The following is a 24,279-nucleotide window of genomic DNA, read 5'->3' as shown; positions in this document are numbered from 1 at the left end:
GGCGCGGTTTGATGACGTCGATACCGGAAAAACAAAATCGACGTAACCCAGAATAATATTACTGCCATTAATAAGGAATCCGTTTACACTATAAGCAAGTACGATAATGTGATATATCTGACACGGTTCTGGTGAAGGGGTGTGATATATCTCACAGTATTCATTATCGCCTTTGACGTCAGGAACTGAGCCGGAAGAACCGGCTGAACGCCTGCCGCTGGTTGGGTCTCATCTCCCGGTTGGTTTGACCGTTTAAACGGCGTTAATCTTCATCCTGCCGCCGCAGATGCGATGCGACCTGCACATCATCCTTAGACGTATGGGAGACTTTACTGCTTTACTGATCATAAATAAAGTTTTGCAAATCAGAAATGCGGGTGAGCACTGCCCCTTGTAATTTGTTTTCATTTCGGGGTTTGTTACATTCTCAAGTCACAATGTTTAGACAGCGTGATTGCATGGATACTGTATTTAAACACATGAGCAATACTTTAAAAGTGAACCTGGATTTAAGATAAAAAAAAATAGACTAATTGATATCATTAGATGGTATGATTCGTTTTTTTCCTCTAAAATTATTTAATTGGTACTGACCTCCATGCTTAAATGTAGTGTACATTTTTCTGTAGTAAGATCAAGATGTCTGCGGTTAAAGAGGATGTAATTTCCCCGGACGAGATGAGAAAAAGACTGTACCAGACTTTTAAAAATCGCGGGGTTGTGGACGCTCTGAAGGTAACCAGCCCACTTAAATTTTTGGCTGTGAACTAAAATATGTGGATATAATTATGAAAACTTTCGTTACTCTCAGACCCAGCTTCGCAATCAGTTGATCCATGAACTGAAGCATCCAGAATTTGGTGGAGACAGAAAGCCCAGTCCACTTCCAAATGAGGCTGATTCTGTCATGTTGACCGCATCAAACAGCTTGGTGCTGGACCACTTGGAAAAAGCAGGCTATGAGTACACACTGTCCGTCTTCTACCCTGAGAGTGGCATGGCCAAAGACAGGGTTAGTGACATGCTTTAATTTACCTGGTACTGGACCTTCATACATCAAAACAAGTGTGGTATTTTATTCATTGCATGTGTATGGATGTCTATTGCAGTTATGTTGTTAGTTTTGTGAATGTGTAAATGGTATATTAATTCATTTTCTATTGGGATTTCTTAAAATATTCCTGGATTGTGGTAAACTAATCCAGTGATTTGATTTAGACTATGAAATTCTGTGTTTAAGGTGTTTTCGACAAAAGATCTTCTTCGGCTACTGAACATCAGTCCGCAGTCTGCCTTCTACAAATCTCTGGTAAATGAAACAATCATTAGTTAACTAGCACAGAATAATGGCAGATTAATTTAGATTTCTCAAGGCTAACTGACTGACTTCCTTCACAGACCTCTGGTATGCAGAATGATACCACATGCCACAAAGGTATGTTATCTATCTATTTATCTATCTATCTATCTATCTATATAAATTTGTGTTATTGCTGGAACTTGTCGCTGGTCACATGACTGACCACCTGTCATCCATCTACACTCATTGATGGATCTCATGACGTTGCAGTCTGAGTTGTGCTGTTTCCATTTCTTCTAGGTTTTCTGATGCAGCTGCTCACAGAGCTGACAGACTACCACATGCACCAAGAATGCCGTGATGCTGATACTCAGACAGATTTTGGTCCACACTATAGAGAATCTCTTGGTAAGTGTGTTTGCACAAACTGTCACATGTGTATGTGTGTATGTACATGTGTGTCTGTGTGCCTGTCAATTACCTAGAGTTGGCTGAAGTTTTTTGAGTAAGAGATACTGTAGTATGAGAAAGATTCCAGAAACTGTGGCCATTTTATCCTTTGTCTCAAAGTCTGCTGAGGGGTGTCCCCCCCCCCCCTTTCAGAGTATCATAAACAGGACCCTTGGATGAGATGGGCTTTACTTGCAGTGCCTTAAGCAGTACACGCAGTACTGAAATCATTTACACTCTCTGGCCACACTGTATGGGGGAGCTATAAAATGTTCTTACTGAATCTTGCGCAATGTAAACTTTGATTGTGGTAAGATAATCCAGTGATTTGATTTAGACTATGTTATTCTGTTTTTAAGGTTTTCGACAAAAGGTATTTTCTTGTGTACCTTGAATAAGGTTTATCGCAGCCCCATGGACCCAAGTGCTTTTAAATATTTTTTTATCAGTTACCTGTAACCGTAAGCTATTGCTGGACTTTTGTTTTCTTGCTGCTTAGTTGAGAAGTTTCAGATGATCGAGGATAAGTACGCAGCCCTCCGTGAGCAAGGAAGTAAGTGCAAGTCTTTGGAGGCAAAGATGCTTGAGTGCCGGAAGGAGATTGAATCTCAGCTTCAGGCAGAGATGGATGCTAAAGTATGTTCCGCCTTCTGGGATTTTCACGAACACGACACAAATCTAGCATGGAAGGTGGACTACAGCACAGGCACATCAGGCACATCCCCCTCATTTCCAAGGCCGGCTCACATTAACGTGTCTGTGATACGTGATCCCATTGAAGCTCCCTGTTTTGTTCCAGCTTCAGCATTTTAAAGAAGCGGAGGTGGCCAAAATTAAGCTAGAGGAGAAGGAGAAGACCCACAAGGAGGTCCAGCAGCTGAGGAGAGAGATGGAAAGGACCTACGAGAAGAAGTGGGAGGGGCTGATTAGCAGAGAGCAACATGCCATTGAGAGACTACAGAAGCAGCAGGAGGTCAGTTTTCTGACAGGAAATGACTGTTGGTGGCTGAGAGTGTAATTTTTTAAACTGGGGCTGCACAATGTCCCATCGCAATTAAAATATTTGCACTAAATATTGTGCTATCTATAGAACAAAAAAGGAGGTGAAATTTACCCGAAATAAACTATAGGGTCATTCTGGTTGAACTCAAATGGTCCACGCTCAACTAGGGGTGTAACAATACATCGATTTGTATCGATATATCGATTCAACGGCAAATGATCCGATGCATCGGTGTGACCGCATAAATATCGATACATGCGTTTGTATTTTCTGGCCTGTTCCAGTATTGTTTTCATGATCCACTCTGACGTATACATGGTCTACACCAGGGGTGCCCAATAAGGTAGTGTGGGTAGATCGTATGGCATAAAAAATAGAGGATGGATGACGCGTACCGCGCCAGCTGCTGCAAGCTACCGAGTCGCCTAGTTAGCCTCCAATTTATTTCTACTAAACTTAAGAAAGGGTACAAAAATGAATGGAGGAGCTGGACCAAGTAAGAATCCCAAAACCTGCCACTTCCATACGGAATGGGAGGAGGACTGTTTTTTTTCCACCATGTCATATTCGAAGTGCGTTTGCCTCATCTGTCAGTCTACCATTGCTATTCCAAAGAAGGGAAATGTGGATAATAGTACTAATAATAAATAATATTAAACAATACTCAATATTTTTATACATAAATATATGTTTTGCATTTTTATAGTAGGTAGATCTTTCTGACTTGGTCATTTATAAGTAGCTCACAAGCTGGCGTACCTTCAGAGCGTGTGTTTAGTACGGCAGATGACATAGGACGCTATGCTCAGAGCAATCTCCTGAACACGTTGACCATTTATCTTTTCGTTTAAAAAAAAATCTCAAAGAAGAATACTGACGTACTTGTTTCACCGCAGAAGTCAATCATGTTGATCATCCTCATTCTACATGTCTGTCTATGCAATGTTTTTTATTTGACTTTATTGCGCTTTATTTTACTTGTTATTGTTGTATCCCAGCGTAGGGCGAGCGAGCAGGGAACTATGCAAGAGTATTTTTGGATTCTTCTTATTGGCCCAGGGGCAAACAAAATGATTCAATTTGGAGATAATGGAGCTTGGACGATACTGAATATTTGTTGAGTTGAGCGAGAGTGGCCCTATAGCCAAACAGAACTTATCTACCAACAGAGTGTGTCAAATAAGTTAGTGGTGTTGCTGCAAGTTTTTTGTTTTACAGATATTAAGTGTACAATACTAAGTGCACATTTTGGTACTGTACAGATACTTACTCATGCCCACAGTCTGATAAACAGATTAGTAGTATGCCCGAAATGTTAATGACAGGCGTATTGTGTTGCCCAAAAGTTAATAATCTGTATAAATTTCGGCATATTTAATTTAATTAACTTGTCAAACTTTACAGTGCCTGACAAAAGTCTTGTCACTTAACCAAGTTGTAGGAACAACAAATAATAACTTGACCTGTAGTTAATCAGTTGGAATCAGAAATGGCTTATAAGAAAGGCAAAGCCCTCTAGATTATGCTTATTATACCAAAATAAAGTTTTTCATCATTCATTGAGTTTAGTCACGTAATTAGGACAGAAAGGTCAACTTTTGCCTGGACAAAAGTCTTGTCATATACAAAAATAATGTAGAAATGATACATATACTTTATTTAGAATACACAAACATGCTACAATAACATCAGAACATAAAGTCATGGTGCCTTGGAAGAAAGAATTAATAACATGTATGACTTCCATGAGCTTGGAGGACCGCATCCACGTCTTGGCAATGACTGAAATAACTTGTTGATGAAGTCATCTGGAATGGCAAAGAAAGCAGTTTTGCAGGACTCCCAGAGTTGGTCTAGATTCTTTGGTTTTGTCTTCCAAGCCTCCTCCTTCATCCTACCCCAGACATGCTGAATAATGTTCATGTCTGGTGACTGGGCTGGCCAATCCTGGAGCACCTTGATCCTCGTCAGTTTCAGGAACTTCAATGTGGAGGCTGAAGTATGAGAAGGAGCGCCATCCTGCTGCAGAATTTGCCCCCTCTTATGGTTTGGAATGTAATGGGCAGCAAGAATGTCTTGATACTTCAGGCTGTTGATGCTGCCATCCATTCTGCAGATCTCTCGAACACCCCCATACTGGATGTAACCCCAAACCATGATTTTTCCTCCACCAAACTTGACTGTTTTCTGGGTGAATCTTGGGTCCATGCGGGTTCCAACAGGTCTCCTGCAGTATTTGCAGCATTTGGTATGCAGTTCAATGGATGATTCGTCAGAAAAAATCAACCTTCTGCCACTTTGCCACTGTCCATCCTTGCTGCAAGCTGTGGGCCTTGGCAAATTCAACACGCTTTTTTTGTTGTGTTCTCATTAATGCTGGTTTCTATGCACTAATTTGGCCATGGAGACCACTGCGTGCAAGAATTCGAGAAACTATTCTTGTAGACACAGCAGTTTCTGGTGACCAGTTCTGATGTCGCTGTGCTGCAGTTGAAAAAGGGTTGGCCCTGGACTTTCGAAGCAACAAACGGTCCTCTCGAAGAGTTGTCTTACGTGGTCTGCCTGACCTGGGCTTGTCATGAACATCACCAGTTTCTTCATATCTTTTTTTAATCCTCTCCACTTGATGTTTGGATACATTAATGACGTCTGACACCTCAGCAGACTTGGTCTGTGGTTGAATCTTTGGCATGTTGTCAGAAGTCAGGTTGCACTTCAAGTGAAGGTCTGGTGTGCTGGGGATCTTTTTATACACACCTGGGATTGTGTTAATTACAGTATTTGTCACAGGTGAACCTCTAATCTGTGATTGGTTGAATCATTAAAAGACGACAAGACTTTTGTCCTTGCAAAAACAGGTGTTATGGACTTTAACAAGCTGTGAACATCAGGACACTTTTTGACTTTCATTTTGCACCCAGTTATTAATGTGAAAGCCCTTGGCATTAAATTGATCCGTTTATCGTAACAATTGATTGATTAGAAATAAAGTCATATGCCTTTTTAAGTTACTATGTCCTTATGTGACAAGACTTTTGTCAATGACTGTATACTGCAAAAAGTACCGCCATGCTACCAACGTTTACTTATATTTTTTACCTTATCTTCAATATCTCCTCTTTCAAAATATGATGTGGTTGTTAAGCTGTCCTTTTCTTCACTGCTACTTCAGTGCTTATTTCTTCCATGATATAGCAAAACATTCATATGACGTGGTCTGTTAATCAAATTTAATAAACTGAAAACATACATCACATTTATACCGATTACTAACTTTTGCACATCACAATACACCTGACATTAATATTTCACGTGTGCTACTAATCTGCCTACTACTAATCAAATTTTATATTACCAAAATGCCAGCGTCCAGACAAACTTTTACACCTGTCGTCTAAAGCCCTGATGGTTATTGATCATGCGCACACTTTGTGATTATATGGTGATGTGATATCATGCAACTCTAATTTGAACTAATTAGATGCACATCAGATTTAAAGAGACATACATAAGTGCAGTATCTGTTGGTAAAACTGAAAAACTGGGCCAATAAGTCTTCACAAAGATATGTTTAACGTCTATTTCTCAACAGATAGAAGAGAGGGATCTCTACAAGCAGAGACAGGCCCTGTTGTCTGAAATCGAGGCTGTCCGGAGCAGAGAGGCTGAGCTGAGGCTCACAAAAGAAGCTTTTGAAAAGTAAGATGAGGACATCTGACTATATGGTCACATATGAAAGGTGTATGAAGACTGAGTCGTCTGAGAGTCTTGGGGATTTCCTTGTCAAGTTGGGACTAATTGATGACGTTGGCCAACCAGGATGTGTAAATTACAAGAAGAGAAGAATAGGAGCTCTGAGGAGCTTCTCAGACGTAGAGAGCTTGCAGTGAAGACCCTGGAGGACACCTACGACCAGAAGCTGAAGAATGAGCTAACCAGGTACACATCAAAGAGCTGCAAACCAACACAGCGCTAGCAAACCAACATGGCGCTATCACTCACATATGATGCACATCTTATCAGAAGCATTCAGATTTAGTATATCTGTGAAATCTGAACCACAAACAGAAAACTGTTCCCATTAGGTGCGGGTTAGGTCTCGCTGTTAGTACAAATGTGCTCTTTATGTACAGCAGGGGTCAGTGTTATGCAAAGAAAATGGTATAATACATCGGTCTGTGATTCTGTTCCTGTGAGCTGTTGGGTGGGATGATTATTCATACAATATTATGTAAATGTATCATTTAACATGCGTTATTCTGATTTTGCCTGTGAGAATGTGTGAGTGTATATGTTGTCCTGACTTGTGAAGGCGGCTGTGAAATAGCAAAGAATCAAGATTTTGTCACATGGTACAAGTTGGAGTGGAATGCAGAACTGGCTCACTCTCCTGAAACTGTGCAAAAAGAGAGTATAGATAATTCAAATTTAATATTTATGTTGGGGGGGGCAGGGTTATAGGCTAAAATCAATGGCTAAATAAAAGATAAAAATACTATTTAAGACTATGGAAATGTCAGTATATACATACATGAAAAAGTAAACGATGATTTGGGATGTTGATATATCATGCAGTGAAGAGGTGAAGACAGTTATATAAAAAAAAAAGTTAATGGAGTATGTCCAGGTTGAGAAGCCTGATGGCATGAGGATGGAATCTCCTCTTTAGCCTCTCTGTCTTTTCTGAAGGGGAAGTGATAGAGATTTTGTGGTGTATTCCAGTTAATCGGGAACAGTATTGCAGCCCTGCTTTTCTCTCCAGGAGTGTTACTTTAGACCATTCGTGTTCCCTGCTGTGTCCGTCATTGTCATTTATCATTTTCCCGGTAGTGGAAGGAGCGAGTGTCAGTTGTCTAATCTGTCTGTTATCTCCCCATGGCATCATATGTCTGTAAAGAGCTTTCCATTGTCTGAGCTCCTTGGTTACTGTAACTATGGCTACTCTGACATGTTACTCTGATGGTTACTGACAGTGGCTCCAGCTTGCCAGATTAAATATCTTAAAATAGATGTGTAACAGTGCATTAATAGGGTCCTAGAGAGATGATCCATTTGCGCTTATAGTTCCTCTTTTGCATTTAAAGATAGCTCAGTAATGAATGTGTGCTGTGTTAATTGGCCAAACAGCTTTAAACATTATTTCTGTGACCTCCCTCACATAATCAGACACATTTTTGCAGATATTTCCCGTGACTTGGGTATCCTTCAGCTAGATTTGTACACTGTTTATAAATCAAGTCTTAAAAAGTAGTTCAGTTTTTTTTGACCACCATACCACCTGATTCTGATCATTTTGAATGCATTCATTCTGATGGCTGACTTCATATAGTAAAAAAAAAGGTTTTTACACACAGTCCTAGTTTTAGTATGGTTTTTAAAAATGTTTTTACGTGATGAAGATTCTGGTTTACTAGGTATCAGCTGGAGCTGAAAGAGGAGTATCTGAGGAGGACGGAAAAGCTCGCGGAAGATGAGGAAAGAGTGAAAGGTACATGGTCGGTCCGCATGCTGGCAGGACCTTCCTCTTAGAAAGGTTCATGGTAGCATTAAGGTTGTGGAACACACTTTTTCCTTCAATCCCATGACCCCCTTGATGTGTTTGTGTCAGTGCTTTTCAGTGCAGTCCGTATAGTGCCAAGCTAGGTTAGGTCATCCAGTGTTTCTCAACCTGGTCCTCAGGGAACACAAGATGGTCCACATTTTTGTTCCCTCCCAGCTTCCCTACTGGGAAAGACTGTTCTACAAAACTGAACCTGAGAATTGGGGGTTTTGTGTTTAGTAGACAAGCAGACCACCTGCACAGAAGGCCTGGCTCGAGGACTGTTTCCTGCAGTCTGTGTGACGGACACCGGTCATTGTGTTCAATCACACCTTACAGCCTTAATCTTCCAGCCCATCCCCCCTCCACCAAACACTTCGCGTCTTCACTGAATGCTCATTTACACATTGCATACCTCGCTGTTAAATTTTTTTGTCTTTTTTTCTTTTCATAATCATTTGCTCTGTACTTCCTGTCTGCACCTTATATTCTGAAATGCCTTGTTCAGGTATCGCCTTTGTTACAAATGTTCGCTTTATGCCTTTGCCTTTACGAACTACACTGTACATACATTATTTATACTTTATATAGGCTGTGTATTTATAACATCATTTATGTTTTACTGTATGTTAGTGTTATTTGAGGTTATTTTTGTGGTCTAGGAATGCTCAAAAAATGTCCCCATGTAAAGTAACGGTAATTTCTTCTTCACTTGACACAATTTCAGCTTACTGAAGGATTCATTGGAATTCTCTACTTTCGTATAGTGGCGGAAAGCTGTATAATTTAGCATACAACCATAATTTATATTTATAACTTACAGTATTTACAATATTTTTAAAATAGTATTTTTAAATCATTTATTTGCTTCTGGTTAGATGCTAACTGCATGTCCTTCGCTGCCTACCTGCACTTAGCTCACTGAAAGTGAAGTTGAATGTAATTTAATCTGATCTTTCCGGCCATGTACTGTCACCCACCCCAGCGGAGGCCGCTCGCCTGCACAGGCACCTGGCCTCTGTGGACACCAAGGCAGAGGAGCACAGGCAGGCCTGCGCCACGCTGGGCCACCTCAAGGTATCCGTCTGGCTGTGTGGCTTCGTTGAACTTTAGGCTGCATTATTTAAACTATATGCTGTGTCGCATTTTTGGTGGATTGCATGTTTATTTTAAATATCACCCTGGAAATCATCCCCAGTGCTGTTACCATGAATATTGCTGACGACTTACTGCAGAGGGCGGTAGCGAGTTAAGCTGACAGGTCCGTGAAGTTTGGAAAGGGGCATAAGGCCCTTAATTGGCATCAGGTTGTGGAATAAAGAGCAGCGGGTCCCACTCTCTGTCTCTGTAGGCGGAGCTGGACGCAGTGCTGGCCCAGAATGCACTGCTGACGCGGGAGAAGGAGGGGCTGCAGGGGAGGCTGGATGCCGTCAGTGACTACGCGGCGCTGAGGAGGGACGGGACCGAGCTGCGGGCCCAGATCGGGCTGGTCAGGAAGCAGCTGGAGCAGCTGCAGGAGGAAAACCGGCAGCTCAGGGCAGGTGGGGGGCAGCAGGTCGCTGGTCATCTGACCCCTGCTTCTGAGAAAGTGGATGTACTGAGAAATATACAGTTGTGGTTTATATTGACCTGCAAAAGTAAAACACAATAATGACACTGATACTGAAACTGTGAAAGTTTTTTGAGTGTCCTTCCATACATGTAGTAGGTAGGTAAATGTTTTATTTAAAAAATGAACATAGCTGAACTATAAAATTTTGTCATAAGATAAAGATAAATCAGAGCCTAAGAGACCCAATTTAAATCTTAACTCAGTTTTGATTAAATATGCAATTACATTGTGTTGCCTTTGCGGGGCAGTATAGCACATTGAGTGAATAGTACTCACTGGGGATTGATTACCTGTCCTAATGCAGGCAGTCGCCATGGCAAGGCTGTTTATATGGTGATAAGGCATGACCCGTGTTTAGTGCACATGCCCTGTCTGAAGCACTGAGTGTTGTCGGGGGGTGGGGGGGGATTCCTGGCACAGGTTTCTTCCCAGCAGACAATGCTTGGGAGGGGAACGAGTCCTGGGCCAAGGAGGCCCCAAGGGGGAGGCCCCAAGGGGAGGCTGAGGGTCCTCCTCTCCTCATTGAGGCATTATGCTCATCTTGTGTGCGGGGGAGGGGGGGGGCTCCCAACCTCCCAGTGACCGCAGGCCCCCTGACGACGAGATGGCAGGCATGGGGACCTTGTGGGGCCTCATTTGGCAGACACAGCCACTGGCTGATCCAGGCTTATTTCTGATTGGCCCTCGTGAGTGATGTATGTCCTGCGGATGCATGTCCTCACATATTCTTTCATCTTTTATTTGGAACATGTTTTTTTCAAGCTGAGGCTGCTAGTGCTGGCAGCCGGCTGTGCAGATCCCTGTGCAGATCGCTGTGCAGATCCCTGTGCAGATCCCTGTGCAGATCGCTGTGCAGATCGCTGTGCAGATCCCTGTGCAGATCCCTGTGCAGATCGCTGTGCAGATCGCTGTGCAGATCGCTGTAGCCAGCCCCATCCTAAATGGCCCTCCAGCGACTTGCTGAGCTAATGGCACAATTCATATCATTTAAAGCTATTAACGTCTGAATCAATCCCCCCCCCCCCCCAGTTAATTTTATGTATGTTTCAGTCCATCATTGAAACCGTGAATGTTTCTATTTTAATTAAAAAATATATTAGTGTATTGGAAATATGATAAATTAACAACAGAAAATTGTTTTGCAGCAAGTTTAAGTTATAGCTGTCTTTCATCAGTTTGGATATTTCATATTGCTTTGGATTGTGTGAGTCACTCTGGAAATAGTCCAAGATTAATTAATGAAGAACTCCGCTGGAACGATGGCCAGCTTAAACTGGGGGCCCTGCTTACAGGACACAGCGTTTCATCATCTTGCCCTCTGTTAATAACTAGGGTCCTGTGTTGCTGCGGAGCTCCCCAGATGTGCTCCTCCTCTCCTGAATATGATCCGTGCCTGGGGCCTGCCTGTATATCCATCCCAGGCAGTAACCCTAACCCTGTATATCCATCCCAGGCAGTAACCCTAACCCTGTGTATCCATCCCTAGAGATGAGCCAGCCCTCAAAAGCCCAGCTGGCCATGCAGGTGGAGCTGCACCGAGTGGAGGAAGCCAGGAAGCTGGAGGAGGAGGAATTCGAGAGCCAGAAGCAGCTGCTGCAGATGCAGCTCCAGGCGGAGGTCAGGGTGCCTGGTGGCTCCACCGTGTGCCATGCAGTTAGGCTAATTGGCATCCCAGCATTACCAGGAATGACTTTGTGATTCTGTGTGTGGGTATTTGTCCTGCAGGGACGTATACAGGGGCAGGGGCAGGGCCAGTGGCCCCGGCTCAAAGCTGATTGGCCCCCAGAATGCCCCCCTCCCCTGTCACTTACCTATTCAAAACATTTCATTGGCTAATGATGAGGTTGGGCCCTCTGTGTGAATTTTGGCCTCTCTTATGCCCCTCCACCTTAAAAAAAATCCTAGAATTGCCCTACGATGGACTGGGATGCCAATCAGGGTATACCACAGCCTTGTGCCATGTGCCAATTTCCAAGTTAATTATTATTATTATTATTATTACTATTAAAATAATCATCACCACCACCTAGTACAGCCAGTTAATTCAAACTATTTTGATATCAGTTGTAGCCTAGCACTGACCCCTAGTGGTGCCCCTCCAGGTGGAGCGTAACGCGCAGCTGGAAGGCCAGCTCTCGCAGTGCCAGCAGAGGGCGCAGTGGATGAGCGCACACGTGGAGGAGATGAAGCTGCAGCTTCAGCAGACGCAGCTAGGTATCCCAAGCTCCGCGCTGACCTGCTCCAGGCCGCTCTCCCATCCAGGTAGTTTCCTGCCTGATTCTCACTGTCTTCCTCTCCTCCGTGCATCGGGGTGGGGGGCACTATAAACCCCAACCAGCCCTGGAAAATGAAGTTCTGCGCAACCCCAAGCCCTCGCTGGTGGACCGTTCTGTGCTGGAGCTCAGCGCCGACAAGCTGGTGCCGCCCGACATCTACGTGGATGGTCCGGCCGCGAGGAGGCGGGAGGCCCGCGTTGGGGTCGCGGAAACCTGCCGGCGTTGGCCCCTGCGAGCCCGCAGCGCCTCCCCAGACCCCGACGCCGAGCTGGTGGCCGGAGCCAAGGCCCGCATCCGGGAGCTGGAGAAGGAAGCGGAGGCTCTGGAGGAGGCCTACAGACACTACCAGCAGAGGGCGACGCGCTTGGCGGCCGCTGGCCTCCAGGTCCCCAGGGCACGCTCTCCCCAGCTAAAAGCGCACAGCTTCGGCTCCGGGCCCCCACCTGCCCCCCAGCCCAGAGTGACCTTCCCCCATGAAGGGCCGCTCGCTCCCAGCCTCCTCCATGAGTTTGTGAGTGCCAAGCTCCTGGAGTCTCTGGACTTCCGAGAGGAGCGGGCAGCTGGGGAGCAAACACCACCAGGGGGCAGCGATACTCCCCCCAGGCGCCTGTCCTCCACCCCCCTGTCTATCACCAAGCGGCAGCTTCCCAGGAAGACTGTGGAAGGTACCCCCACCCCGGTCTTATGGCTCATTTCAAAGTGGGTGGATGAGCCTTTTTGTAATAGAGGGATTAGGCTAAAGAAACTTACCAGGTTTCTCTATTGTAATCTTCTCAGATATGAAATAACACATAATCAAATGGTTTGCGGAGTATATTTTGATCTGATTGTACTCAGTAGGTTATCTCTAAAGTCCAAGAATACTCTGTCATGAAAGCCTTTGAGCAGATGCTTCTTGTCATCCCCACGCCCAGATGCCGGGGGCTCCCCCGTGATGTTCAGCAGCCTGTCTCCGACACGGCAGCTCTCCCCCATCCCCCGGGGGCGGGCAATGGACATGAGCCCACCGGGCAGCCCCCCTCTGAGGAGTACGGCACGAGAGCCCTACAGGTGACACCCTCGTCTCACTGCCTGTCTGTCACACGCGGGCGTACAGCACGGTACCAGACCACCAGCTTACATTTTCAGATGCCTTCTTCTAATAAAGAGACAAAACATAAAAACCATCCACACGCTCAGGGGAAGCTAAAAGTGTGTTGCTTATCCAAAACACTTTTATTTGCATGTGTATCAGCACAGGGGGTCTTCAGATATCCATCAGGCAGGTGCACTGGATCCTGTTGATGTCCTGCCAGATTATATGGCTCAGTGGGTTACGGGCCGGGGCCTGTGATCAGAAGCTTTGATTGCCAGAGTCGGCAGAGTAATTTCGCTGTTGGGCCGTTGAGGAAGGCATTTAACCCACAGTGGCTCCACGGAATGTCTGATCCTGCTTTCCCAAAAAAGAAAAACAGACATCGCTTTGGATGAAAGCGTCTACTGTATAAATTAAATGTAAGTAATGTAAATCTCATGTGTCTGTCTCTGTCTGCAGCTCACCAATAGCACCTCAGAGTGACTCCAGTTCAGGTTCCTCCCCTCATCCAGAGAAAATATCCCTGCAAGACCTGACAGAGCTTCCGCAAGGTGCTTCATAATCATCTCATAATCTCTAAGGGCTCGGTATAAACTACGTACACGTGCCAGGTCGACTCCCCGACGTGGCCTCAATTAGCCTGTGTATGACTGTCTATGTCCATACCTTAACCCCGACCAGAGCAGTCTATGTTCTTATTTTGTGTTTTATTGTCACGGTTGCTGAAGAAAAGCTTAGAATATGATGGTTGCTGGCTTATGACTGCATTGGCTTTTTGAATCATTTGAGTGGGGTCCCGTTTTCCTGTTACCGCTGTTTCCTGCTGGCGTTTCTAATCCTCGTAATGCTCATCATAGACACCCAGCCACAGAATGACCCGCCGGCACCCTCTCCTGGCCACACTCGGGGTGCTGTGTCTGTTTTTGGGGCTGATTATGGATTCTCTGTCTGTACCCCTCGTCTCCCCCATTGTGGGGGGAAATAAAAGGCTCTTTGTGTGCCTCTGCTCTCACTCCATCCCCCCCAGAGCCCAGCTGCATTCCTGAGCTTCTCCAGGACGAACGGGACCATCTGTCCGCCGGGGGCTCGGAGGCCCAGAGGATCAGCCCGCCGGGGGCAGAGGGGAGGCGGGAGGAGGCTACGCCCCACATCCTTGGTGCGTGTTTGTGTACCTTAACACCAGCTCGTCCCGAACACTAACCCCGCCTTCTCTGCTGTCCTACTTCTGACACCACAGCTAAGGGTATGGCTCTGTCTTCATCCTTAGAAATTTGGACTCTGTAGAGCTGTTGACATAAATCTGTCCATTCTCATTCCTATGCACGGAATATTTTATGCTGAAATTTAGATGAATTGCTAATGAAAATAATGGATTGTAATGACATGATGTGTCAGACTTCGGAATCCCTCAAATCTTATTTTAAAGTCTAAACTTAAGGCTGCAATTTTTCCAATTTGAAGGCTTATTGACGTGATAGAGGAATGGTGAGAAATTCAAAACTCGCCTTTAGTGCAAAGGGTGTCTGCAATGAGTCTATCGTAGACCACCCCCCCCCCCAGATGGCCAATCTACTGAGATCCCAGTACGACAAGAGGAGGAGGAGGATGGAGGCGTAAAGTTGGAGCTGGAGGGCCAGATCAGAGAAGAGAGGTGGAGACAGGAGGGCTTGGAGTCTCTGGAGAGACCGGAAGAGCAGAGGGTGAGTGTCTGCCCCCCTGTGGGACCACAGCCAGACAGTGTCACCTGGGTGCTCATGGAGTGACTTATACCCGCACAGTTGCTTGAAGAAGGGGGCATGTCCCAGGAGTGGAGCACCAAGGGGGACAAAACAACCAAACAGGAGGGTGGGGTTGCAGATACGGTCTCCAAAAGCTCAGAAACCAGCCCTACCCTGGATCCTCTGGCAAAGTACATGAGGATAGTCATGCAAGGGAAGGAGGCGGAGCCTGATCAGGTGGGTGGAGTCGCCATGGATTCGGTCACAGTGTGTCCATGGTAACCTGAAAAAGGGGCGTGGTTTTACAGCATCCGGGCAAGGATGAAGCAGAAGGAGGAAGTCTGGCGGCAGGCATCCTCTCTGACGATAAAGACAACAGGTACAGTGTCGTCGGGGTGTCGGGGGTCTTCGCTGTGGTTGGGGGATGCTTTTGGGGCCTTAGCTGAATTATAGGGATTGTATCCTCTGCACATTTTTGACATTGTCAGTCTAGTGGTCACAAGCCCCTCCTTCCCTGCATGTTCACACCATGCGATCGCCTTCCACACGGTCCTTACCTGCATTCTTGCATTGCAGCATCATCACTTTCTCCCAGGATGAGGCTGATGAAGATTTCTGGTGAAAAAGCCCTGATGCGACATATGAGACATTTCACAAGCAAGCTCCTTTTTTACTGTGTTTGGGATTTTTATGCTTTAGTAACCTGACTGGATTAATGAGTGATGAATGCCTATCAGCAGCATATCTGCTAGCACCTACACGTCACATGTGACCTTAATGTAATGTGAATTTTGTTGTTTTTATGGTAAGATTTGTGTAACTGTGAATAAAGTTCATTATCATGGTTTATTTTTGTTAGCGTTTCTTAATCTGATGTCAGTTACACTGAATTATTTAACAGGTGATTTTATCCATAACTATGTTCAGAAAGCAGAGTCATCAATCCCTGGAGCAATTGGGGTTAAGGCCCATGCCCCAGGGCCTAACTGTGAAATCACTCTGCCAAAAATAGGATTTGAACCGGCGTCCTTCCAGTCTCCAGTCTGTCTGTTTTAACTTGCTTAGCTACACACAATATTTTGAGCCAGTTATGTTGGCAAATGTGCTATATTAAAATTGAGGAGGGCTCATGACCGTGCTTCTGGAACAATATGGTCACTGGGTAGGGCTGCAACCTGGACATAATCACATGCTACGGGCAGAAGTACATAGGTGGGGTTTGACCTGCCCACCCTGGAGGTGTAAGACAGCATTGCTGCCCACTAAGCCAACCTATTATTCTGCCTTAATAGTCTGAGAAAATGAGTGTACTAGAATGATTTCAGCTTCAAACTCATTTGCAGGTATAAATATGTGATGTTCTGTTTCAGCCTAAGGAGAATGGGTTTTCCCCCTTGCAATCTCACTCCTCTCACACATTCTTCCTTGCCACTGTCACCTCTGGCTTGCTCTCTCACGGCATTGGGTAAAGTGTTTTGAGACAGTATAATGTGAAAACCTTATATACAAATGAAACTCAACAAACTGAATCGAACTATACAGAGCAGCTGTGAGCCAGCATGTCAAGTGTCTTTCGAAAGGTTTAACACAACTTTTTGAAAAAAAAGACTGGTTTATTTCTAAATGGCTTGCATTGTACACATTAACTTACCAGAACATTGTGTTTTTTTTTTTTTTTTAATATATATATTTATTTTATTTTTTTTCCCCCACACTTTGCCAATCTTTGAGGAAATAAGACCAGGTAAGTGTCGTCGTGCATGAATCTGACGTGGTACAGAAACAGTAACACGCTGATGGATGATCTCAGCTACGCGTTTAATTTCTACTTCAATAACTGCCAGGAACGCCTTGGCACTCGTAGAAAAAAGGTTAACGAACAGGTTACAAATAGCTGCATAAAGGATCTGTAGAGATTTTAGATTTTTTATTTTTTAAACAAAAGTGGACTATCAAACGGCTAGATTTACTACTTAACACACAATGTTTTTTTTTTTTTGTTAAAAAAGGAGCGGGCAAACACTGCCTACGAGATTTTTGTCAGTACAAATGACTACACAGAACTTGAATTACTGCAGAAACAGTTATTTCTCCTTCATGCAATAATGAATAAACATCAAAATATCCCTGTACGTCTTGTCACTAGAACAGAAAACATACAGTACATGTAATGTTTATCTGGATTTTAACCTTTGCACAAACAATACCAAAAATAGCTTTTTTAAAAAGGGATTCAAAACATTTTTCCCATTAAATTCTCCTGACATGGTTTTAAAAAAAAAAAAAGAATTCCAAAGCATTCCTGAATTTTTACATTTTACACATCAACCCACCGAAACCACCCCCCCACTACACACTTCACACTTACCGTCTCGGAGTTGAGCACACTTAGGTTAACCATGGTAACATACAGAGCACACAGATTCAAGAGGGAACCTTCAATATCAGCAATTTCTTTTCAATCTCAAGAAAACAAGAAAGCATTAGGGATGTAAAGACCACTCGGAACCATAAACTGGTCAGGTATACATAAGCAGGCATCATTTTTCATAATGAAATATAGAAAGTGCGAGCCCTTGTCCCAGGTATAGCTGCATCTCTCTACTCATTCCCTTATATTCTCAATGCGGCATCATTGTGTATTAAAAGCATATCTAACAAAAAATAATACTGAGATTAGATACACCGTGAGGAGACATATTTACAAATATACACTAAGAAGCGGTAAAAGTTATTGGCCATATCTTCCAAAGTAGGATGTGTAAGTATTTCATGAGATGGTATATGAGATGTGACCAAATAGTTCTAAGGTGTAATTAATTCAATGGCATTCCTATGAATAACACTGGAACATTGTTGAAAACCCTGTCTCTCCGAACAGTTGAAGTTATCGGAACGCTGTATGTTACTAATCTACTTTTTCCATGCTGCTCCAAGTCCTCCTCCGGAATGGGACAGAGCTGGTGAGCTGTGTTTCAGGAGACTTTCCGAACAGCGTTGGAATTTTTAGGATTTTCTTGGAATTTTCTCTGGCTCCCTTCGAATGAATTTAACAGCAGTTCCCATTACATTTTAGCATTTTTGAAAGGATTCACGCTAGTCCCTCATTCGGTCCAGGCACTACGGTGCACCAGACTACTCAAAACTGCCCCAGACGGTAAATAAACGGTAGCTTTGGAGACTTCCCTAACAGGAATGATCCCGCTTCAAATCGAAGTGCAAAAAGGTGCAGGAGGTTCTTTCAATGCAGTGCTGGCGTGGAAACCTTTTTCCACACAGGGAAATGTCAACCCTTACATAGTTTATTCCCCAATTGGAGTGCAGGCCAAAATTTGTTTCACTGACTTTACAGACTGAGCTCAGATTACTTGCAAAGAAAATCAGTTTTTCTACTTTTGTTAAAGGGATATTTATAACTAGCATTTTTTGTAGTTTTTGTTACTGGTTCCTATGGGCTAGTGATCCTGATACCATTTATACCTGAGGTAGAGTATCATTTCTTCATTTAGGGTATTAGTTCTGCACGTAAGTCAAAGCGTGTGAGCAAAGCTTACAAAGCTTCACTACCCGCTTAATGAGAGAGAAAAAAAAAAGTGGTCACTGCTGAAGATGGCTTTAAGTCAAACTACATTTCCCAAAATGCACATCTCTAATGGAAAAAGCTATGGCATCAAATTACGCCACCACAGTTTTTTTCTGCCTAAAAGTCAAGACCAAATACAAATAACAGCACGAAATAGAAACAACACACTGCACTCATTTTAGACCCTCTTTCCAATCTGTTTTCATAAGGCGAGTGTTTTTGTGCTGACCTCTGCGATTTAAATGGCATCTCAGAAAAGCACGGAGAATCAGAGGACGCTCTCGTACATCCCCTCACATCTGAGCAGCCTGCAAGCTACCTAGATGCCCCCAACCTAGAATAGAGATGGTGCGATGATGCCGTTTGTCCCTTCTGTTTAAATAGTGCAATGCTTCACCAGCTAATTCTGGCAAGGGCAACAGAGCTACACAGAAAATGAAGAAACAGAAGGTATCAGAGAAGCGTCATATTCAGATACGTATTTAAGTCATGCTAACGCGCATATAGTATTTGAATATGACTCTTCTCCAAAGTGAGAGGCAACACTGACACATTAGTTTGTTAGAAGCCATGTTAGTACCGCGCTGGGAGAGGGCAGTCGGCACGTTTCGCTAGCCGTGTGTTGAAGGCTGGCCTGTGAGGGGCGCAAGCGTGCGATCCTTATGAGTAGGAATTGAGGCATTCCTTGGAGCGGGACTGGATGTCTTGCAGCTCCTGCTCCTCCTTGGTTTTGATGTCCTGGTACGCATGCATGTGACTCGCATCCTTAAGGTAGGCCCAGTTGGCGGAGAGGACCATGAGGAAATGGATCTGGAAGAGAGGGGCGAGGCAGCAGGGCTGGTGAGTAGGTTAAGAAGCAGGGGCTACACGGGCACCCTAGGATCCTTACTCTAACACTACTACTATTGTTAATAGAACTCAGAATGGTTAATATTTAACAATAATAATAATAATAACGTTATTATTATTATTATTGTTGTTATTATTATTAAAGTTATGACCTCTTTAGACATCTAGGGAGTGGGGACAGAATCGGAGCATGACATAACAAAACATGCACATTTCACTCATAGTCAATTTTATGCTCCAGATCGTTAGTAATTTTAAAAGAGCAGACAAACGTGAAATAAAGCTCCCTGAACCGACCCTCCCAATGCACTCAACTATGAGACTGCGTATATATTTTTATATGTCTTTTTAAGAGATTGGAGAGGGGAAAAAAAATACAGATTTTTTTTTTGTAAACAAATTGTTTATTTCGTATAGAAAGGGAAAATAGCTACAGTCATTGAAAATTCAGGAAAATATTAAATAAAATGAAATATGACATGAGTAACCATAAGAAAAAGAAAAGCATGCGAACTCATTTCTAAACAAACAAGTCACATTTGACAAATCTAATTCAAAATTTCTAAACAAAAGAAATGGATTAAAAACAGAATCAGATTTGTTTTTAAAAGGCACTTTTTATCTAGAACGGATAAAAAAATACAGGGTCCAGGGAAATCAGCACACCAAACATCTTCAGCTTTCTTGATTCATCTACAGTGCTACAGCTAGACCTGTCCTACCCACCCCATCCTACTACTGGGGGGGGATTGGGGTTTATTCAGAAAGTTTTAACCATCAGCTCAAATTTGCACCTTTTTTCCCCCCAAAGTTAGCCAATTATTAGCGCTTGTGTCGTCCTGCAAAACATCTGTCTCCCAGTGAGGTTTGCCCCAGCTGAGCTCTTTCAATTATTTTCAGCAGGGCTGTTGATTACATTCTGATTATGATTTGATATGTATCGACCTCTATAAATTCTTTCAGATTGTATTATAGGACATTAAGAAATATGTTTCCTCTTTCAATTTGACATTATTTACACAGTGTTAAACTTTATTGTGGTGAATACTATTTCGTTGGAGTGAAGATATATAGCAGAAACAGTTACAAATGTTTAAATCCACTTAAGGGAAATTTGTTCTGTAAAATCTTCTTTAAGTTAGAAACTATAAGGAGTATGAAATCTCTGGTGTTGGGAAGAACAAAATCAGGAAAGGAAAAGGGCCCAGAAACTAGAGTTAGGTAAGCTAAGTGTTTGTAGGTATGTTTGCCACAACCGAAATCGTGTGAGCGGAGAAGGCCTGGGATTTTTATTAAAAATAACAAGAAACAAAAGAGTGCTTATGAGTGGCTAAACAAAGTCTGCATGACCACCTGTATTTCCAGATATGGCTGAAGGTAAACCGTTAAGTTGGGCGGGTGAGGCGAGTGCAATACAGACAAGGTTACACCAGCTATGATGTGTCACATAAGAGTAGATAAATCAGAGGGGCACATGTTAAGGGTCCTACAGAAACCTACCCAGACCCTACGTCCTACTCTCCACAGGTGACACACAGTGGTTTAGGCAACTTCTGCAGAGGTACATGGAGCCTATTTACACACAGAGGAGTTCTAGTTGAGGCATTTATTTTTATTTTTTTTAATTGGCGTTGTCATGGGCTGCTTGCTCTAGGTGGCGCCCTCAGGTAGACTGCATCCACTTGTTAGAATTTAGTGCAGCAGTCTTCCCGACTCTTAAACTTCAAGACAGCAAAATTATAAGTGGCAGCCATCATGTAGATCAGCTGGTGGAAGAGAGAAGAGTACAGTGCCGTGAAGACAATGTGGCTCATTCCCCCACTGCATGCTGGGATTTATTTATCCATCATTAGAGCGCACTCTCTTAATGCAGGATTTCTTAATCCTGATCCTGGCTGTCTGTGATGTACCCCGCTTTTGCTGCACTCAGTCATTCACTTATTGGCTTTAATGCATGGCACAATTCAGACTTTGTTAAAACTAACGTGCATCCAGTGCTTAAATTGTTTTAGTTATTTTTATTACTTAACTTAAAATTACATACAGGACTAATTTAATAAATTATCAAACAAAGGACTCTTAATGAATGTCGTTTCTAAGGGTTACCTGCACAATTTTTCCATTATTGACAATTTTATAGCAAGCCTTCATTTAAACATAACCTTTATCCTCATTTGAATTGTGCCAATCATTTGCCAGGTCAATCAACACTAAGCAATAAAGCAACAAGAACCAGAAAACACTGCAGGCTGCCAGGGCCAGGATTATGTCTCTATGCAATGACTGGTAACGCAGTTTAATTTACTTCACATAATAGAAATAAGGAAATTTATTTGCATTCAGTGTTTGTCATAATAAAATATAAATTGATGCAAGACATGTATAATAGCCCTGTGACTTGGGTGTTAAATTTTTAATGCTAAAAAATCTCTTATGTAATGTTTATGTAATGTTTAATCTCCAAGCACATCAGCTAAAAATACCATTTTCCCTCCCTGGAAATTTGAGGTTTTGGCTCAGCAGTGTGCAGTTTGCTCTGAGAGGGCAGCTATGACAGAGCAGAATGCACTGCATCCCCCTGTATCGCCGGAATCCCGTCTGTTTTTTTAAAGCAGGGCACGTCAAAGGAAAAACAGTGACCTCAGCAAAACCCAACGTTAAAATAAAGGTATCCCAGGCCCACCAGGATCCAAACTGGTCGCAAGTGAGACAGATCGGGCCAATGGGATGCATCCCAGTAGTGTGCCCTCACCACCCCCCCCCCCCAAAAGGGCCATAGAAAGAAGAGATCTCAGCTTACCAGTGCGATGACAGTGGCCCCCGCCCCAGCACATGCCACGATGTACAGGTGGTAAGACAGATAGAACTGAAAGAGACAAGAGAGAAGATTGGTTATGTGACTCGCAGAAGTTTATCACACTAAGATGCCCTTAATGGAAGCGGCCAGCCAATCGTGCCTCGATATGGCAGTAAATGCGGCCCCCCCTCCTTCATGCAACACGAGGAGCTGCTTACCTCGCTGGTGTTGCAGATGTCGCCCAGAGCAGAGCCACACACCTTCCCAGGTGTAGCATTCCAGGAGATTACGCCTGCAGGAGCAAAACCACCATATTAAAGACTCCACTCCAGCACAGCAACTGCAGTAAATGCATTGTTTGCTTCAATTAAGAACAAAATGGTGCTTGGAGATCTTTACGAGAACCTATTAACGAGCGAAATCATCACACTTCAAGGGAACCTGTGATGCACAACAGTGATGCGGGGTTTCACAACTATGAATTGTTAAAAAGACAACAGTGTGAAAATACAAGAGGAGGCTGCAACAACAAGAGCTACACGCAGATTCGCTAGCAGACAATGAAAGCCAACAGGCAGCACTGCTGCCTTACACCTCCAGGAAGGGGGGTTCAAATCCCACGTAGACGCTTATGCCTGTAGCATATGATCGCGTCCAGGGTGTACCCCTGCCTAGTGTCCTGTGTTATTAGACAATATTCTTCAAGAAACGAGGTCATGAGCCATCCTGAATTTTTATATAGCGTGCTTTCCAATGTAGCTGGCTCAAAATATCACATTGACACTGGGGCAACATGTGGCTGGTTTAGACTCAGAAGGCTGCCAGTTCAAATCCCAAGGTCAGCAGAACAGTATCACCACTGAGCCCTTGAGCAAGCCTCTTAAGCTCCAGCTGACATAGGGAGGATGTTTGCCACTTTGATAAAGGTATCTGCTAAATAAATAAAATGAAATAACTGAAGAATGTGATTTAGGTGGGAGCTTAGCTAACACAGGGCTGGCAACGATTACAAAAAAATCAGGTGCTGCAGACTATATCCTTTAGCAGGTGACCAAACCGCCAAGATGGGAAGGGAGGAGAACCCACCGTACTGACGGACGTCCACGCAGATGGAGTCAATGGAGGTGATGTTGGCTCCTGGGGACCTCATGGTAGCGCAGGTGGACCACATGTTGTAGAAGACAAAGACGGGCACCGCCGAGAACCCGAAGACGCCAAGCCAGGCCACGCCCAGGATGTAGGTCAGAAACACGAACTGGTCACGTGTGAACAAGCGTCAGTGAGTCATCTAAAATGCTCTCAATCACCAGAAACATCACATCATCAGGGGTGGATTTTTTAATGTTAACTGAAAAACATTTTTAACCTCAAGGGGACCAATCATACGTTTAAGAACAGAGGATCAATCACATAAAGTAACAGTCGCACCTTCTGGACATAAGTGCCAGCTAATTAATAAAAGGAACATAATAGCCAAGACCCCCGGAGACAGCCCCCGTGTGTGTGAAACGCACCATGCCACTAATGCAGCGCCCACAGATGGTGGTCTTGAACTCGCTGTGAAGCTCCTTCACAGCACTGGTTGTGTAGAATCCCTCAGCCAGCAGGATGATGCCATAGAGGAAGAAGAAGGAGGCGATGCCATAGATGACGTACTGCATCAACTGGACCCTGTGGGTGTGACATCAACAGCTTTAAAAATCAGCGTCCTGGTCCAAAGCTGTTTGTTACATTAAATACACGCTGATATATAGACCGATAAACTCTCTCCGACTCTTCATCACCTATGTAACATATTTCATTGTTTAGCTAGCATATTGTGTATCATATTCCTGGGTCTATTCAAGCGTTGATTTTGATCTTGAGGGTCTGGCTGCACATGAATGTCCCCTCATTAGACGTCATCTTTGTGAGGGGGGGGGGGGGGGTCATAATTTAAGAATGTGGATGCTAAGGTCCGTGATTTGTAAGCCCTTTGCTGACATAGTGACCCAAGATGAAAGCACTCGATGTCCCCAAGATGTTCCAGAGCAATAAATGGACTGTTAACAATCCCGGTTAACGACATAATGCGTGA

The 24,279-nt window shown here is 43.8% G+C and overlaps 2 protein-coding genes across 7 annotated transcripts in view; one reads left to right on the top strand and one right to left on the bottom strand.

Moving 5' to 3' along the window:
• The first annotated feature begins 7 nt into the window (after positions 1-7).
• On the top strand, positions 8-15,820 carry ofd1 (OFD1 centriole and centriolar satellite protein). Of its 3 annotated transcripts, XM_023817475.2 has the most exons (24): positions 8-98; positions 183-377; positions 630-735; positions 812-1,012; positions 1,241-1,309; positions 1,399-1,435; positions 1,601-1,708; positions 2,250-2,386; positions 2,550-2,723; positions 6,346-6,452; positions 6,573-6,692; positions 8,168-8,241; positions 9,278-9,369; positions 9,644-9,833; positions 11,391-11,521; positions 12,007-12,118; positions 12,243-12,845; positions 13,095-13,230; positions 13,715-13,806; positions 14,283-14,411; positions 14,816-14,955; positions 15,034-15,210; positions 15,282-15,352; positions 15,550-15,820. In XM_023817475.2, the coding sequence occupies exons 3-24, from the start codon at positions 640-642 to the stop codon at positions 15,593-15,595; spliced, it is 3,042 nt and encodes a 1,013-aa protein (XP_023673243.2). In that variant the 5' UTR covers positions 8-98; positions 183-377; positions 630-639; the 3' UTR covers positions 15,596-15,820. The 3 variants fall into 3 exon arrangements, with proteins under 3 accessions (XP_023673243.2, XP_023673244.2, XP_023673246.2); XM_023817476.2 differs by lacking the exon at positions 8-98 and having other exon boundaries at positions 192-317; XM_023817478.2 differs by lacking the exons at positions 8-98; positions 15,034-15,210; positions 15,282-15,352; positions 15,550-15,820 and having other exon boundaries at positions 245-377; positions 14,283-14,498; positions 14,816-14,952.
• Positions 15,821-16,772: 952 nt separating this feature from the next.
• The window catches only part of LOC111846844 (neuronal membrane glycoprotein M6-b), a 35,904-nt gene continuing 28,397 nt past the window's right edge, over positions 16,773-24,279 (bottom strand). For 3 of the 4 annotated variants that reach the window (XM_023817484.2, XM_023817483.2, XM_023817482.2), the window contains exons 3-7: positions 23,717-23,873; positions 23,289-23,457; positions 22,421-22,494; positions 22,206-22,271; positions 16,773-19,366 (exon numbers count right to left, since the gene is read on the bottom strand). In XM_023817484.2, the coding sequence (XP_023673252.1) occupies positions 19,217-19,366; positions 22,206-22,271; positions 22,421-22,494; positions 23,289-23,457; positions 23,717-23,873 (616 nt within the window). In that variant the 3' untranslated portion in view covers positions 16,773-19,216. Of the gene's footprint in view, positions 19,367-19,786; positions 21,172-22,205; positions 22,272-22,420; positions 22,495-23,288; positions 23,458-23,716; positions 23,874-24,279 lie in introns of those variants that run through there. The other variant, XM_023817485.2, reaches the window with a different exon arrangement.

This window comes from Paramormyrops kingsleyae, chromosome 1, assembly GCF_048594095.1.
Source record: "Paramormyrops kingsleyae isolate MSU_618 chromosome 1, PKINGS_0.4, whole genome shotgun sequence".
Taxonomy (NCBI): domain Eukaryota; kingdom Metazoa; phylum Chordata; class Actinopteri; order Osteoglossiformes; family Mormyridae; genus Paramormyrops; species Paramormyrops kingsleyae.
This window is presented reverse-complemented; position numbering and strand designations above follow the sequence as displayed.

Excerpts from the sequence above, each read along its gene's own strand:
- ofd1 (XM_023817475.2), top strand. The coding sequence starts at position 640 with ATGTCTGCGGTTAAAGAGGATGTAATTTCCCCGGACGAGATGAGAAAA. Across the intron at positions 12,846-13,094 it reads TCCCAGGAAGACTGTGGAAG|ATGCCGGGGGCTCCCCCGTG; the intron begins GTACCCCCACCC and ends CCCCACGCCCAG. Across the intron at positions 14,412-14,815 it reads GGCTACGCCCCACATCCTTG|ATGGCCAATCTACTGAGATC; the intron begins GTGCGTGTTTGT and ends CCCCCCCCCCAG.